Source organism: Podarcis gaigeae, assembly GCF_964106915.1.
Source record: "Podarcis gaigeae genome assembly, chromosome: 5".
Classification (NCBI taxonomy): Eukaryota; Metazoa; Chordata; class Lepidosauria; order Squamata; family Lacertidae; genus Podarcis; species Podarcis gaigeae.
The window spans coordinates 72,676,663-72,690,328 of record NC_139681.1 but is presented as its reverse complement, the minus strand read 5'-3'; the positions used below and the strand labels follow the sequence as shown (position 1 = coordinate 72,690,328).

Below are 13,666 nucleotides of genomic sequence, written 5' to 3'. Positions count from 1 at the left end.
CTTGACAGGTCTGTGGCTCAGCACTTTGATGGCCATCAAAATGATTGGGGGCTGTTCTATAGGCTAGGGGAGCAGATGGCTCCAGTATAGCAATTTGCTGAAGACACCGTTTTGCATCATCCTAAGAGACATCAGAAATAAGAACTGTGCTTCGTTTTCGGAAATGAAACACTGGAAACTAAATTGGATAACACTTGGCCCTCTGCCTTTCTTGAGTGATTCCTGAGGTTGGATTTTGCTTTCCCCAAAAGGAAGATAATGCAAAACAACATTTTCATTTCTAGCCTTTAGCTGACTCCAGCTTCTGCAAAAGATGTTTGCCCAGACGCTGAAGGAGCTCAAGGGAGCAATGATTTTGAGAAGCTCAGTATTCAGTTATGATACTGTAGGGAAATCATTCTTATTCTAAGCTATCTTCCCCCACCCCCCCTTAAAGTATAAGATCATGCTGTGATCTCCCCCTACCATGTATCCAAATGAATTCAATTTGCTTCCAATCTGAACCGACAGAATTGAGATATGAAAATGAGTTGGCAAACGCTCCGCTTAGCTGGATGCGGTACAAAGGAAAGTAACATGGTACCAGTCAATGTGAGCACACCATCATTTGGCTCTGCCACCTTGGTGCCCCCCAACTGTTTTGGAGGACTGGCCATCAGCTGGCTGGGAGGGTACCAGGTCAGCAAAGGCTGGGCTAACTAGGCATGACTGTTGCAGACCTCTGTCTCCATTAGAAATGTAATGCTATATTACTATAGCAGGAGGTGGGGGCAATTTGAACCATGGAAGAAATGGGTGGGAGAAAGCCCTAGACTCTTCTCCAACTTTATCTTTGCTTTCCACCTTAAACCTTCCTTTTCCCCACTGCAAAGCTCCATGTCTAGCACTACCCGCCTTTCGGAGGAATTCATTTGTCAAATAGGCAGTCCACATTTCCCTGTGTCTATAAAACTGCAGTCCTAACTGTGTTTACTCAGAAGTAAGTCCTATTGAATTCAATTAGGCTTATTCCAAGGTAAATGGAATTAGGATTGCACCCTAAATTTTTAATTCTATCTCTGTTTACAAGATACCAATTTCAGTAATTACCATTGCAGTATATTTCAGGGTAGTATAGAAGTGAAATTATCAGTAGATGTAAGTTTTAATTCAGAATCTGAACCTCAGCCTTGAGGGACTAGAGAAGTCTCAATACCACTGTTAAAAGAAACCATGACATCTTCAGAAAGTCCTTCCCTGCACTAATTTGAACAGATAAATCCATGTTGCATACTATTTAAGCAGCCAATTGACAAATATATTATGTGATTATATTTGTTATTATTGCTGGCAGTAATTTTTTTGCTGTTTCTTCTTACACTGAACAGAAATACGTATCCAGCAATTCAGATATCAATATTTTAGTAGATAAAACACAGATAACGTGAATAAATTATTCTATCTTTACTGGCATTCTAGATCCTGGAGCTATGCCTTTCAGCTTTCCGTAAACTAAGATTTGGTTCAAAATGTTACAAAGAAGCAATATAAGCAGAAATGTAAATGTCTTGGACCTTTGCTTTCCTTCTGAATACCAGAAATGGGACTTATTTCAGCCATGGTGAAATCCATGGTCTTCAAGTCATTTGTTCTGAGTTTTTAACACTTCCTGACATTTGAACCAGCTTTGCAGTCCTCCTGGGTTTTGGCACACAGAAAACAGTAGGTTTTAATTTGTAATTTGGTTACCCATTTCTAGATTATCACATAAACAGGACTTCTAGAATTCAGTAGTACCTTAGCACAACGTTGAACAGGGAGGGCAAGGAGAAAAAGCACTTATATGTGGCCTGCTGAGTAACTACAGGTTGGCAACCTCTCAACAGGATCTATCATCCACTGGAGCAGCCTTTATAGCTGTCATCAGCCAATGATCTCCGGTATAAAAGTACAGAATCTATTTCTGTCCTTTTATACCAGAGATCGTTGGCTGAAATGGGTACACAAATGCACTTCAATGCACAATTTCATGTATCTGATTCAATATCGTTTTAGGTGTGCATACAGTGCATTTACTAGATTAACAAACCGGATGAAAAAACAAGAAATGAAATTATGTTTTCCCTGGGACATAATGAAGCATACATAATTATGCTTCACATTTATATAGTATTTCGGAGTGTCCAAAGTGTTCAACTTAGCCTGATTAATGCTTACAGCATTAAATAAGTCCTGCTGCAACCACAACAACAAAATTTTCAAATAGCAAGTAACATCATCATCATCATCAATGCCCTTGCCCCTGAAATTGTCAGACCACCACCACCACCACCACCACCCTAATTTCCTGCTTATGAATTTTGGAAGAAGGTTGTTTCCATTTAGCTCCAACCTACCCACTTGATCAGGGATACAGTATCTAATAAAATAAGGACATAATGTCCCCAGTCCAGGGAAATGTTCTTTTAGAGCAGACTAGCTGGTGCAGTTACTGAAATGAAAGCAAAATCAGCAGACTTCCTTATTTGTTCAGAACACAAACTGATTAAATGTAGAACTGAATATAGAGCCAATATAAAGACAGAAACTAATAATCTCTTTTTCAAACTAGTGGATCTTCCAGACCAGAACAGACCAAAGCTTTGGTGCACCTGTAACCACCACAGCTTCATCCGTAGCATGCATCTATCTTTACAAAGATGTATACGGAGAGGAGGCACACCTTGAGTTAACATGAGTAACAAATAACAAGGTTCTACTGTTTTAAGCCCCAAAAGTCTGTTGCTTATGAAAGTGCCACCTGTTGAGTTAATAACACGAAACTTTGTATACATGATTTACCTGATGAGATTGGTCAATGTGCCAAATTTCAAACCAATCTGCTAAAAAATTACTGCAGGTTAAAAATGTGTGTGTGTGTGTGTGTGTGTGTGTGTGTGTGTATTCTGGAAAGGACCGTTATTTAATGGCAATTTAATTGTTTCACCAACAGCTCACTGCACTGTTTCCTTGGAATTGTCACATGTGCATGTTTTTCACAGATTAGCAGTAACAGAGAACAGACTTTTTAAAAGCCCATAAAAGAGGATGTCCTTATGAACAATTCATTTAGTACCGAGTCCAGTACACGTTGTAAATAGAGCTGTGTTTTATAGCTGTGGGGTATCTTTATAGCTTTGACATTTACATTTTTAACAAGCAGCACTTCCTGGAAGTTAGCCTAGCGTAAAGCCTCACAGTTACAGTGATGTGCACCATCCAACTTGACTCATATTTTAGTATATTTAAAGGGAATGTTATGTTGTTTATCCCAAAAAGTTACATAACTAAGGCTGGGTGAGGTGGGGTGGGGAATAAGCTTTTAAAAAGAAATATAAGGGTTTTTTTGCCCTTTCTTGATTCTTCTTAGGAGGGTTGAATCTGGCCATCTGCTATGCAACCTGTTATGCAAATGGCCATGTTTTGTGCATGTGATAAGTTACATATTACACAGGCTTGAGTCAGTACTAGGTTAATGCAAAACCCAATATGCAACAAATTGTTGCCATTGCTGCATTGTGAATGGCATACATCTTTTTCTTTGCCCTGCAGAAGCCCCTCCCCTTGGTGTTCTGTAGCTTCTTCATTAGCATGCTGTGATCTGCCTGATCATTGGTTTATTCTTTTGTTGTATATGATAATCTCTTAACACCATTTTGCTGTGGAATGTCCTGCCTCACTGAAAGGTATTGGGTGAACTGACTTTCAGATTCTTTCCCACCATACAAGGCTATGGTCCTGTGTCATGTTCTACCATCATTAGCAATGTTCTGTCAGCTGGTATTCTAATTGTTCCAATCATTTTTGATGTGGCAAGGTCACTGCAAAGCAACTCTTCCCTTTAGTTTTGCTTTTTTGTTAGTATTGCAAAATATGAGTAACTATGCTTTCAGGACCAGGGACACGGACAGGGAACTTTGAACTCTCTGGGTGCTGGTGGGACTACAACTTCCATCATTCCTGACCATCAGCCATACTGGCTAGGGCTGATGGGAACTGGAGTCCAATGACATCTGTAGGGCCACAGGATCCCAGTGCCTGATTAGGGTTTCCATGTGCGAGTGTGTATGTGTGCAAACCAAGTTGTGGAGTGACTCTCTATAACAGCTAAGCATATCTGGTTGTTGGGGATAGTGGGCAGGAACTTTTCTGGTGCTGCCAAGGCAATAGAACAACCTTCCAAAAGAAATTGTCCACAACCCGTTGCTGCTCTCCTTTCAGCCGATAGTCAATGCTTTACTTTTCAGTGGGGATTTTTCAGGACTAATTTTTTGCTGCCTTTCTCTCTGTTGTTTGTCTACTTTTAGCATCTTAATAGATTATTCATGTGTTTAGCTTATTGTTTTCATAATATGCATGACGTCAACTGCCTTGAGTTGAGGTATATTCGTCCGCGTGTTTAGAAAGTCAGAATATAAATTTGGAAAACAGATAAACAAACTCTTTTCTTACCTACTATTGTGCCGGGTGAGTTGTGGCTCTGGCAGTGCACACCATTGCTTTGACTCAAGCTTAGGTCTCTCCTGAGCTTTGCATTGGATGATCCAGCAGCCCATACATCTTCGCTGCCTATAAACAGCTCTCAGCAGATACAGAACTTTCTCCCAAGGTTAAACAGGCTACTGGATTGTCTTGTGCAACACAAAGGAGCCTCACCTGTTTGAGGTAAAGTGACTTGCTCTGATGCAGCACATTGGCTTGGGCACCACTTGCCCAGTGCAATGATGACAGAGAGAGAGGGAAGGTTCTGCTTCGCTCCTCTAAGGCAATATTTTGTGTCTTCAAACAGCATGTAGCAAGTAGGATTGCTTCATTGTTTATTGCAGAGTTGGTAAATTGTCTTTGCCTAACTATAAACCATGCTTATGAGGCTAAAGCTTGGGATCTGGTTAATATTTCATAAAATATACATCCGGCTTGATGATTTTTTTTTTTTATAACAAACCAACCAACCCTGAAAGCTGTTTACAAAAAGAGTAAAACAATGAAATCATCAGTATTTTTATTTTTATTTTTAAAAAAAGATTAAAAACAACTATTTTAAACCTTTTGGGGGGAAATCAGTGGTAAGTTAAAAGCCAAGTTATAACCCACAGCATTCCACATTCTACATGTCTAGGTAGGCTTGCTGAAATAAAAATGTTTATCATATGCACCAAGTAATTAGCTTCTCCCAAACACCCAGGAGTATACAGAGACTTCTTTTTCATTTGTGGTATTTCATAGATCATAGAATTGTAGAGTTGGAAGGGACTCCAAGGGTCATCTAGTCCAACCCCCTGCATTCCAAGAATCTCAACTAAGGCATCTATGACAGATGGCCATCCAATAATGTCATTCAGTGTATTGCTAAGGAAGGATAATGGGAGGAGAGTTTAGGTGTAGAAGTACAAAACTCTTCCCCTTTCTCCATTTCATGTGTTTTCTAAAGTGAATTTTTCCCACTGTAAGCATTTTGAAATTGTGTTTCCAGCTCTCTGTGTAATTTGCTCTTTTAGAGCAAGCTTAATTATTCTCCTGCAAAGGAGAATAAGGACACCCTTAAGGGGAAGTATAAGCATCATTGACTTTCCAAATTCCGAAAGAAAGAAACAAGGGGGGGGAAGCTCCCTTTAGAAACACTGCAATATTTATTTCTAAAGAGGCTGAGGAAATCTTCAATTATTATAAGATGCACCATCGGATGGTAGGAGGGTGAAGGAAGAAAGCAGTGGGCCATAAACTGGCCAGCTTTAGCATGCTTATTATGGGAAGCCCCTTCCCAAGAAAGTACAGCACAATGAGAACTGAGCATGCTCAGTATCCAAGGAGTGTTTTCTGGGTTTTTTGTAAGGGGGGGATGGGGTGTGTGTGTTAGAATATCCTAGGAAAGGCACAGCTCACTGGACAATGCAAACAAATAAAACTAATTTGGTTTTCTATGTTCCAGTTTAACTGAATACTTTATTTCTTTCCAGTATGATTCTCCCAAGTGATGAACCACTTACCTTTGACAATCCTCCCTTTCATGGCAGAAGCTGATACGTTGCACAAATTGTTTAGGAAAAAAATAACCTTGGCTTTATTTCTGAATAGTGTCCTAGATACTTCTGTGGGAGTTTCAGAATCTTATCTGCTCTTTTCCTTCCTTTCTTCCTCTCCAATTGCAGGTTTGCTTTGTGAATCTGGATGCGCATGAAGGTAACTGCAGTGATGAACTAATGAAACAGGCAAGTGCTTTGCTAATACACACAGTATGTGCAAATACAGAAGTAGCTCTTGCTACTCACAGGATAGTCAACAGAAAGACGAAGAGATGTCTCAACCGCTACCCACCTCTGAGAGGGGGAATAGAAACACTGCTTTGAAACTGCCATGTATAATTACTGCAATTCAAATAGAAATACAATTTGTCTCACCATAGTGGAAGCACACCAGGTGGCCTGTGAGCCTGCTCAATCTTGGTGGTGGGCATTTTCTAAGCTCCTGCTCTCCTTTTTATAGTTTGTCACCTTTAAATCAGACTTGGGCTGGACTGTCCTCAAAGAGGAGACACCTTAAAATAGACACTGTTCTCTGCTAAGCATGAAACATGGTCACTCTACAAATGCATGGGGCGTCTTTGTGAAGAAAACGTATTATTCTAATGTAAACTATTATTATTATTATTATTATTATTATTATTATTATTATTATTATTATTTATACCCCGCCCTCCCCAGCCAAGACCGGGCTCAGGGCGGCTAACAACCAATAATAAAAACAAGTTGATTAAAATACAATTTTTTAAAAAGTTTAAAATACAACATTAAAATATTAGGATGCAGCCTCTTCACAGGATGAGAAAGGAAAAAGAAAGAGGGGGAGGGAATCAAACTGATTCTGAGCCAAAGGCCAGATGGAACAACTCTGTCTTACAGGCCCTGCGGAAAGAAATCAGATCCTGCAGGGCCCTGGTCTCATGAGACAGAGCGTTCCACCAGGCCAGAGCCAGTGTTGAGAAGGCCCTGGCTCTGGTTGAGGCTAATCTAGCTTCCTTAGGGCCTGGGACCCCTAGGGTGTTGCTATTTATGGACCTTAAGGTCCTCTGCGGGGCATACCAGGAGAGGCGGTCCCATAGGTACAAGGGTCCTAGGCCGTGAAGGGCTTTAAAGGTCAAAACCAGCACCTTAAATCTGACCCTGTACTCCACCAGGAGCCAGTGCAGCTGGAAAAGCACTGGGTGAATATGCTCCCGTGGCAGAGACCCTGTGAGGAGCCCCGCTGCAGCATTCTGCACCTGCTGGAGTTTCTGGGACAGCTTCAAGGGCAGCCCCGCATAGAGCGAATTACAGTAGTCAAGCCTGGAGGTGACCATTGCATGGATCACTGTGGCCAGGTCGGGGTGGGAAAAGAACACAGAAGCCAAGGAGTGAAGGGGCCAGATGCCCATCCAGGGTTCTGTGCCCTGTATTCATCTACCTGTCTGGCAACTTTGGTTTGATAAGGGCTCTTACTGTCAATGTGAACGGCACTTTCAAGAGGATGCCAGTGACTGCTTTTTCTTTCATGTTTGATAGCATGGCTAGATAGAGAAGTGCAGTTCGCCTCTCATGCTCATGTTTCTTGTGCTTCAGAGGTTGATCGGTATCTCTCCAAATCTCCCGAAGCTTATCAGCTCTATGAATGTACAGCCTCCCAAAGAGAATGAAATCATCCTGCTGAGTGGATTGACTTCAGGGAGCCTTCAGGCTGGTTTTGAAGTACCCCAGGTACGGTTCAGTCAGTCTTTGGGAATGCCTCAGTGCTCTGGTTGGATGCTCCAAGGGAAAATGCCAGAAATACGGCAGGATGCGTTCTAGCTAGCTAGTGTAAGAGACACGAGTGTATAATAAGAGCGTGGGCGTCTTTGGGAAAAAAAAATACAAATACGCATTTAGATTGATTTACTTTGGAAAAAATGGATATTAGAGAACAAAAACAAAACTTTTCTGCAAACCCTCACACATACAAACTTAATAAGCTGATGCTGAGGAGACAGATAAGGAAGAGAAAGCTCCTTTATGTGCATGGGAGTCCTTTGCGTCCATTGCATTACAACCTATAAATGTTGCTGGTGTTGGTGGTGATGTTTTGTTGTGGAGCATAGCTAGGAGAAAATGAAAAGATTTTGATAAAAAGTTATTTCTTTTCCGTTTAATTGCATCACTGGAATTTAGGTGTTGTTGTTCTTCTCCCTCCAGTGTTCTTGGCTGGCAGATGTCTGTCTGGTTCAGTGTGCAAGAGGAAACAGAAAGAACAGCGCAAACTGCATCATCTTTGAAATAAACAAGTTTCTGATTGGGCTGGAGCTTGTACAGGAGAAGCAGCTGCACATCAACGCCAGCATCTTAAAGCCTGAGGACGACACTAACTGCTCTGTGTCCTCAATAGAAGAAGATTTTCTTACAGCTTCCGAACACTTTGAAGATGAGAGTGAGGCCGATGAGTATAAAAACGGTAAAATCTAGCTGGCTGAAAGTGAATCTGTCACAGTCTGTGCAGTCAAATACATAAGGGCTTGTGCTCATGTAAATAGCACTCAGTGTTAATTGGTGCATACATTTAATTGCCGCTTAAAAGCAATGAAATTAGAGGAAGATCCAAAATCCCTCATGCCGTTAAATACCATTGCTCGTGAGATGGAAAATGTGGTCATTATACATGGTGATTGCACACTTCCTCTTCATGCTACTTTGGCACGTCCACTTTTCAGGACATGATGGCTGGTTTTCTAAAGGCTAACATGTTGCTTTTCATTTTCCAGGTCAGGAAAAACTGAATGTCACTGAGTCCTCAGCAGAGTTCAAAAAGCACGGAGGGAAAGGACTTGAAAGCTTACAGTGCAAAAATCCCAGGTTGCCATTTGCTCTGGAAGCAAATTGTATTAACAAAGACAGCACAGCTCCTGCTAGGATTTCAAGCTCGTCTGATGAGGACTTGAACGGTGAGGGTGAAGACAGCGTTTTGCAAATTGTGGACAAAGCCAATAAGCATTGGAAATCTGGTATAGCTGGGAAATCTAAGCCATCCTCTAATATTGATGATCTGGAAGACTCTTCCAGAGGTGATACAGACAATTCGGATGTGTTGGAAGACGTGTTGTTGGCCACAGCAACCAAGGAGGAAATTATTTCTCTGGATGATGCAGCAGAAGAACAAGACATTCGTTTAGACACCTTGGATTGTAGAGATGACAGAACAGATAATCCCCCCATGCAAAATGAACAGGCCACAGCAGGTCGGTTCGCTACAAATTTGGCAGAGTCGGTCCTGCAAGACGCGTTCATCAGGTTGTCTCAGTCTACTTTTACCAAAGAGGCTGCCATCAGCATCTCTGCTGGCAGCTCCTTAACTCCAGCTGCATATGCAGCACAGGATGTGATGGCTTCGCGGCCATGGAACGAACTCCCCAAAATTGTCATAGTTCAGAGTCCAGATGGCGCAGAAAACACATCTGAATCGCCTGGAACTAGCTTACCAAATTTGTGTCCTTGGTCTGACGTTGAGCATCCCCGTGAAGCTGCAGACTGGTTGCAAGACAACAGTGGAGGCACTCAAAGTGCCTTGGAGGTGGCTTTGGCCTGTGCCGCTACAGTCCTTGGTACCATATCGAGCCCACATGCCGCAGAGAAGCTCAAAAGAGAACAGGAAGCCGCGGACTCTCAAACAATTTCTAATGAAGTGTTGGAGGAAAACTCTCCCCAAGGCGTCAGTAACAACCCGCCTGTGGATTACTCATTCCCATCTGCCCTGTGTGGCATGACTCAAGTAGCGAGTGCTGTTGCAGTTTGTGGTCTTGGTGACAAGAAAGATGATAAGTATCCTGCAGCCTCTGGTGGACTCTTGTCTGCTGCAGAGACGTCGGCAGCCATCACTCTTCACTGTAGCATAGCCATAGGGAGCAACATGGAGAATCTGAACAATAGCGTTGCACAAGCATTATTCAAAGAGGCATCCTTAGTATTAGCCAAGCCTGAAACGTACAGAAACCTAGGCGACTTTATGGAATCTGTAAATGGGAAAATTGTCCAGGCTGTGACAAAGCCCTCAGTTCCCCATTTGGAGGAAGTGATTGTTGATGAACTTGCCCAGAACTTGTCCAATGTTATTCTGAGACACTCAGTGGAAGAGGTCAGGAAGAAGCAGCTAAACACACGATCTGAAAGTAATGTAGACCTTAGTACCCAAGATGTTTTTATTGCAACTGCCAATAAGCTGCTTTTTGATGTGCTGTACTTCACTTGTAAGAAAATGAGCGATATCACACAGCTCACTGAGTCTTTAAGTACTTTTGCTGAAGATAATCTTAGCTGGCAGGTAATGGAGAGCCAACCAAGGGAGTCTACAAATGATCTATTACAACCATCTCCAGATGACTCTGATAATAAGCCTCCTAGTACTTTTTGTGGCACTAGCCCTAACATTGGTGTTGTACCCACAACAAAAGATGTCAAAGAGGAAGTTGTGCTGGAGACCCGGGAATTGGCCCCACCTTGTGCAGCTTCACCACCTAGGGTTAATGCCCATAGTTCACCTTCTGGAAAAACGTCTCCCAAAAAGAGGTATTTGAAAAGAACTGCAAGAGAGTGCTACAAATCCATACATCCCAGTAGCAGCAATCATACAAAGAAAGAACTCCGGTCATTTACCGACAGAGAAGACACAACGCTAGCCAATGAATGCAGACATGGCATTCAGGAACGTCCATCTTCCAACACTGCACCAAGCACAGAAAGTCATGAAAAGCATGTGTGTGGTGACACACGGCACAATGAAGCCCAACTCAGCCTCCCCTTATTGGGTAATCAGGGTTTGTTGCCTTCCCAACCTCTGCTACAGTTGAAGCATCCAGCAGATAAATACTGTGTAGCAGATTTTGCAGAGGAATTGGCAGAGACGGTGGTCTCTATGGCAACGGAAATTGCTGCCATTTGCCTTGACAATTCAAACGGCAAGCAACCTTGGTTCTGCGCGTGGAAAAGAGGCGGCGAGTATTTGATGCCCCAAGCTTTGTCATGCCGAACCATGAAAAGGAAGAAGGAGGCACAGTCCAGTGGATCGGTCGTGAGAAAGCATCGTCCGCCCAGGCTTAGTGAGATCAAGAGGAAAACGGATGAGCACCCTGAGCTAAAAGAAAGGCTTATGAACAGGGTGGTGGACGAATCCATTAACCTTGATGACACACTGGATCCATGCAATAGCTTTGCCAATGAAGTAGCTGCTAAAATTGTGAATTTGGCTGAGTTCTCTGTGGCTGATAATGCTTGGCAAAGCCCAAACCACCCTCGAAATAGACTGCACTGTGACAGATGGAGCAGAGTCAACGCATCCAGCTGTGAAAGCATTCCCGAGGAGGACTCCGATTCCAAAGGGTCTGCAAACACTTTGGGTCTCACAAACACTTTAGGGCAGCCAATAAGCAGGACCAGCTCTGTCTCCAAACAGTCCAGCTGCGAGAGCATTACAGATGAGTTTTCAAGGTTTATGGTCAACCAGATGGAAAATGAAGGTCGAGAGTTTGATTTACTACTTGACTACTATGCTGGGAAGAATGCAAATAGCATCTTGACTTCTGCAATGCAACAAGTTGCCAAGAAAAATGGCCACCTCAATGTGAGGCCAAGTTGCCCATCCAAACAGTCCAGCACAGAAAGCATAACAGAAGAATTTTACAGATATATGCTGAGGGAAATTGAAAAGGAAAATAGAGAGAATGTGTCTTCTGCTAGGAGTGCCAAGGACTGGAGTAGCAATTTATTACCTCCTTCCCAACGCTCACCTTTTTGTTTCAGACAGTCCTCGATGCCCGATAGCAGAAGCTCAGCTTCTAGGCTAACAGTGAATGTGCCCATCAAAGCAAATTCATTAGACGGCTTCTCTCGCAATGGCCACAGGGATTCTTTAAGTGTAGAGCCAATCAGCACAGCTTCCTCTTCAGGGCTTTGCAAATCAGACTCTTACCTGTACCAAAGATGTAGGACTGATCAGGCAACCGACATGCTGATTCATGAGACATGGGCGAATTCCATCAAAGCTCTAATGTGCAAGAACAAAATAATAGCAAATGACGCAGAGGTTTCTGAGCTTGACCAGCATCCTCACGACTCCCCACCGCATGTTCAACAGTATGCAAACAGGCTGGCTGCTAATATTGTTGAAAGCGGGAAGACTTTAATTGTCCATCACCAAGATTCTGCAAACAGAGATCACGCAGCAGACAGCAGCCATGTCCCAATAGGGATGCAAAAAAACTGTAAATCAATAGGAGACAGAATAGATCTAGATGTGAAAAAACCACATTCTTCATCCCCTGGATTTTTTCCTACCAACCATACAAGCTGTTCTGTATGCCTAAGGGAAGTGCCTTTAATTCAGATAGAAACAGAACAAAGAGAAGACCTTGACGAAGTCTCAGAACAATTGGCAGAAGTTAACGTGGCCTCTGGGAAACCAAGGGGGTATCTCAGCAAACAAAAACGTGCAGAAGCAGATTCAGGAGGGCACCTCGATTCCTCAACAAACAGCAGGTAAGTTTTATAACCAGATTGAAAGCATGGGGCCCTGTGCCTGATAAGCCTGTGGAGCACCACACATCTCCCCATACGCAGAAATGTAGGCACGTGCTCACACAGACACCAGCTCCCTCCATCTCTATTCTGCTGTACCCCTTAATGCTGAATTACGCTTTTCAAATCTAAGGACCCTAATTTGCCAATTTGCATATCTTATGTCTTATGCTTCCTCCCCACTCAAAAAAAGTTAAATGTCATAACAGAATCTGTAACTGCATATGACACATGTTTATAAGGCTTGAATACTAGAATCCTGCACTTACTTGGAAGCACTGAACTCAATGGGGCTTATTTCTGAGAAGGCATTATAAAATTGTACTGTAAGGAAAACCATGATGGGCCATATAGCTAGCCAGTGCATGAGAAAAGGTTGCAAAACATACTTTTTTGCTCTTCAATTTTGCTTGTAATCTGGAGCATAATCTCTACTCCTCAACCTTGCCAAAATAATCTCTTATATTTCCCCTTTATAAAGATCTGGCTGGGCAGACACTCTGTTATTATTGTAAATACAATTACCACTTAGCTGGACCTCCATTATGACTAGATCCCTACTAAGTCGTTTATATTAAGTTTAATTATCAATTTATCCCTTTTCCAATAAGCTGCTAGTAGCTGTGGATTCTGAGGTGTGTTGCCCTGCCTTGCACATTTCTTTGAACTCCAAAATCACACAGACTTGTGAAGGCTAAAGAGCTCTAGGTTTCATACTGTGCACAGATTTAAGACTATGGAAATACTCCAGTCACCACCCACCGCATATTAGATATTGGAGGGCAAGCATTGTTACCGAGAGAAGAACTTCTAAAGATGAGCTCGGCTACATACAGCAAGAAATAATGTTCCTGCTTTATGCGATGTTCCTTCCCTAGTCGTCTCCTTTTCTCTGCCCACTGAAGCACATTGGACTTTGATTTTGCCAGACAACAGATGTAGAAGGATGATGGGTGACAGGGACCAGAAGGGAACGGATCAGAAGATGCAGCAGTGCAATCCCCATGTTGCAATTTACCAGCCTTGTTGGCGGCAAATTCCATATATGTGCCCCCTTTAATATCCGAAAAGGCAATAAAAAT

At 42.5% G+C, this 13,666-nt stretch overlaps 1 protein-coding gene across 4 annotated transcripts in view; it reads left to right on the top strand.

The window, feature by feature from the left end:
• SPHKAP (SPHK1 interactor, AKAP domain containing) overlaps positions 1–13,666 on the top strand; it is a 74,461-nt gene that overhangs the window by 50,714 nt on the left and 10,081 nt on the right. For 3 of the 4 annotated variants that reach the window (XM_083738656.1, XM_083738659.1, XM_083738658.1), the window contains exons 4-7: positions 6,168–6,227; positions 7,614–7,748; positions 8,220–8,475; positions 8,783–12,545. In XM_083738656.1, coding sequence (XP_083594782.1) covers positions 6,168–6,227; positions 7,614–7,748; positions 8,220–8,475; positions 8,783–12,545 — 4,214 coding nt within the window. The remainder of the gene's footprint in view (positions 1–6,167; positions 6,228–7,613; positions 7,749–8,219; positions 8,476–8,782; positions 12,546–13,666) is intronic. The other variant, XM_083738657.1, reaches the window with a different exon arrangement.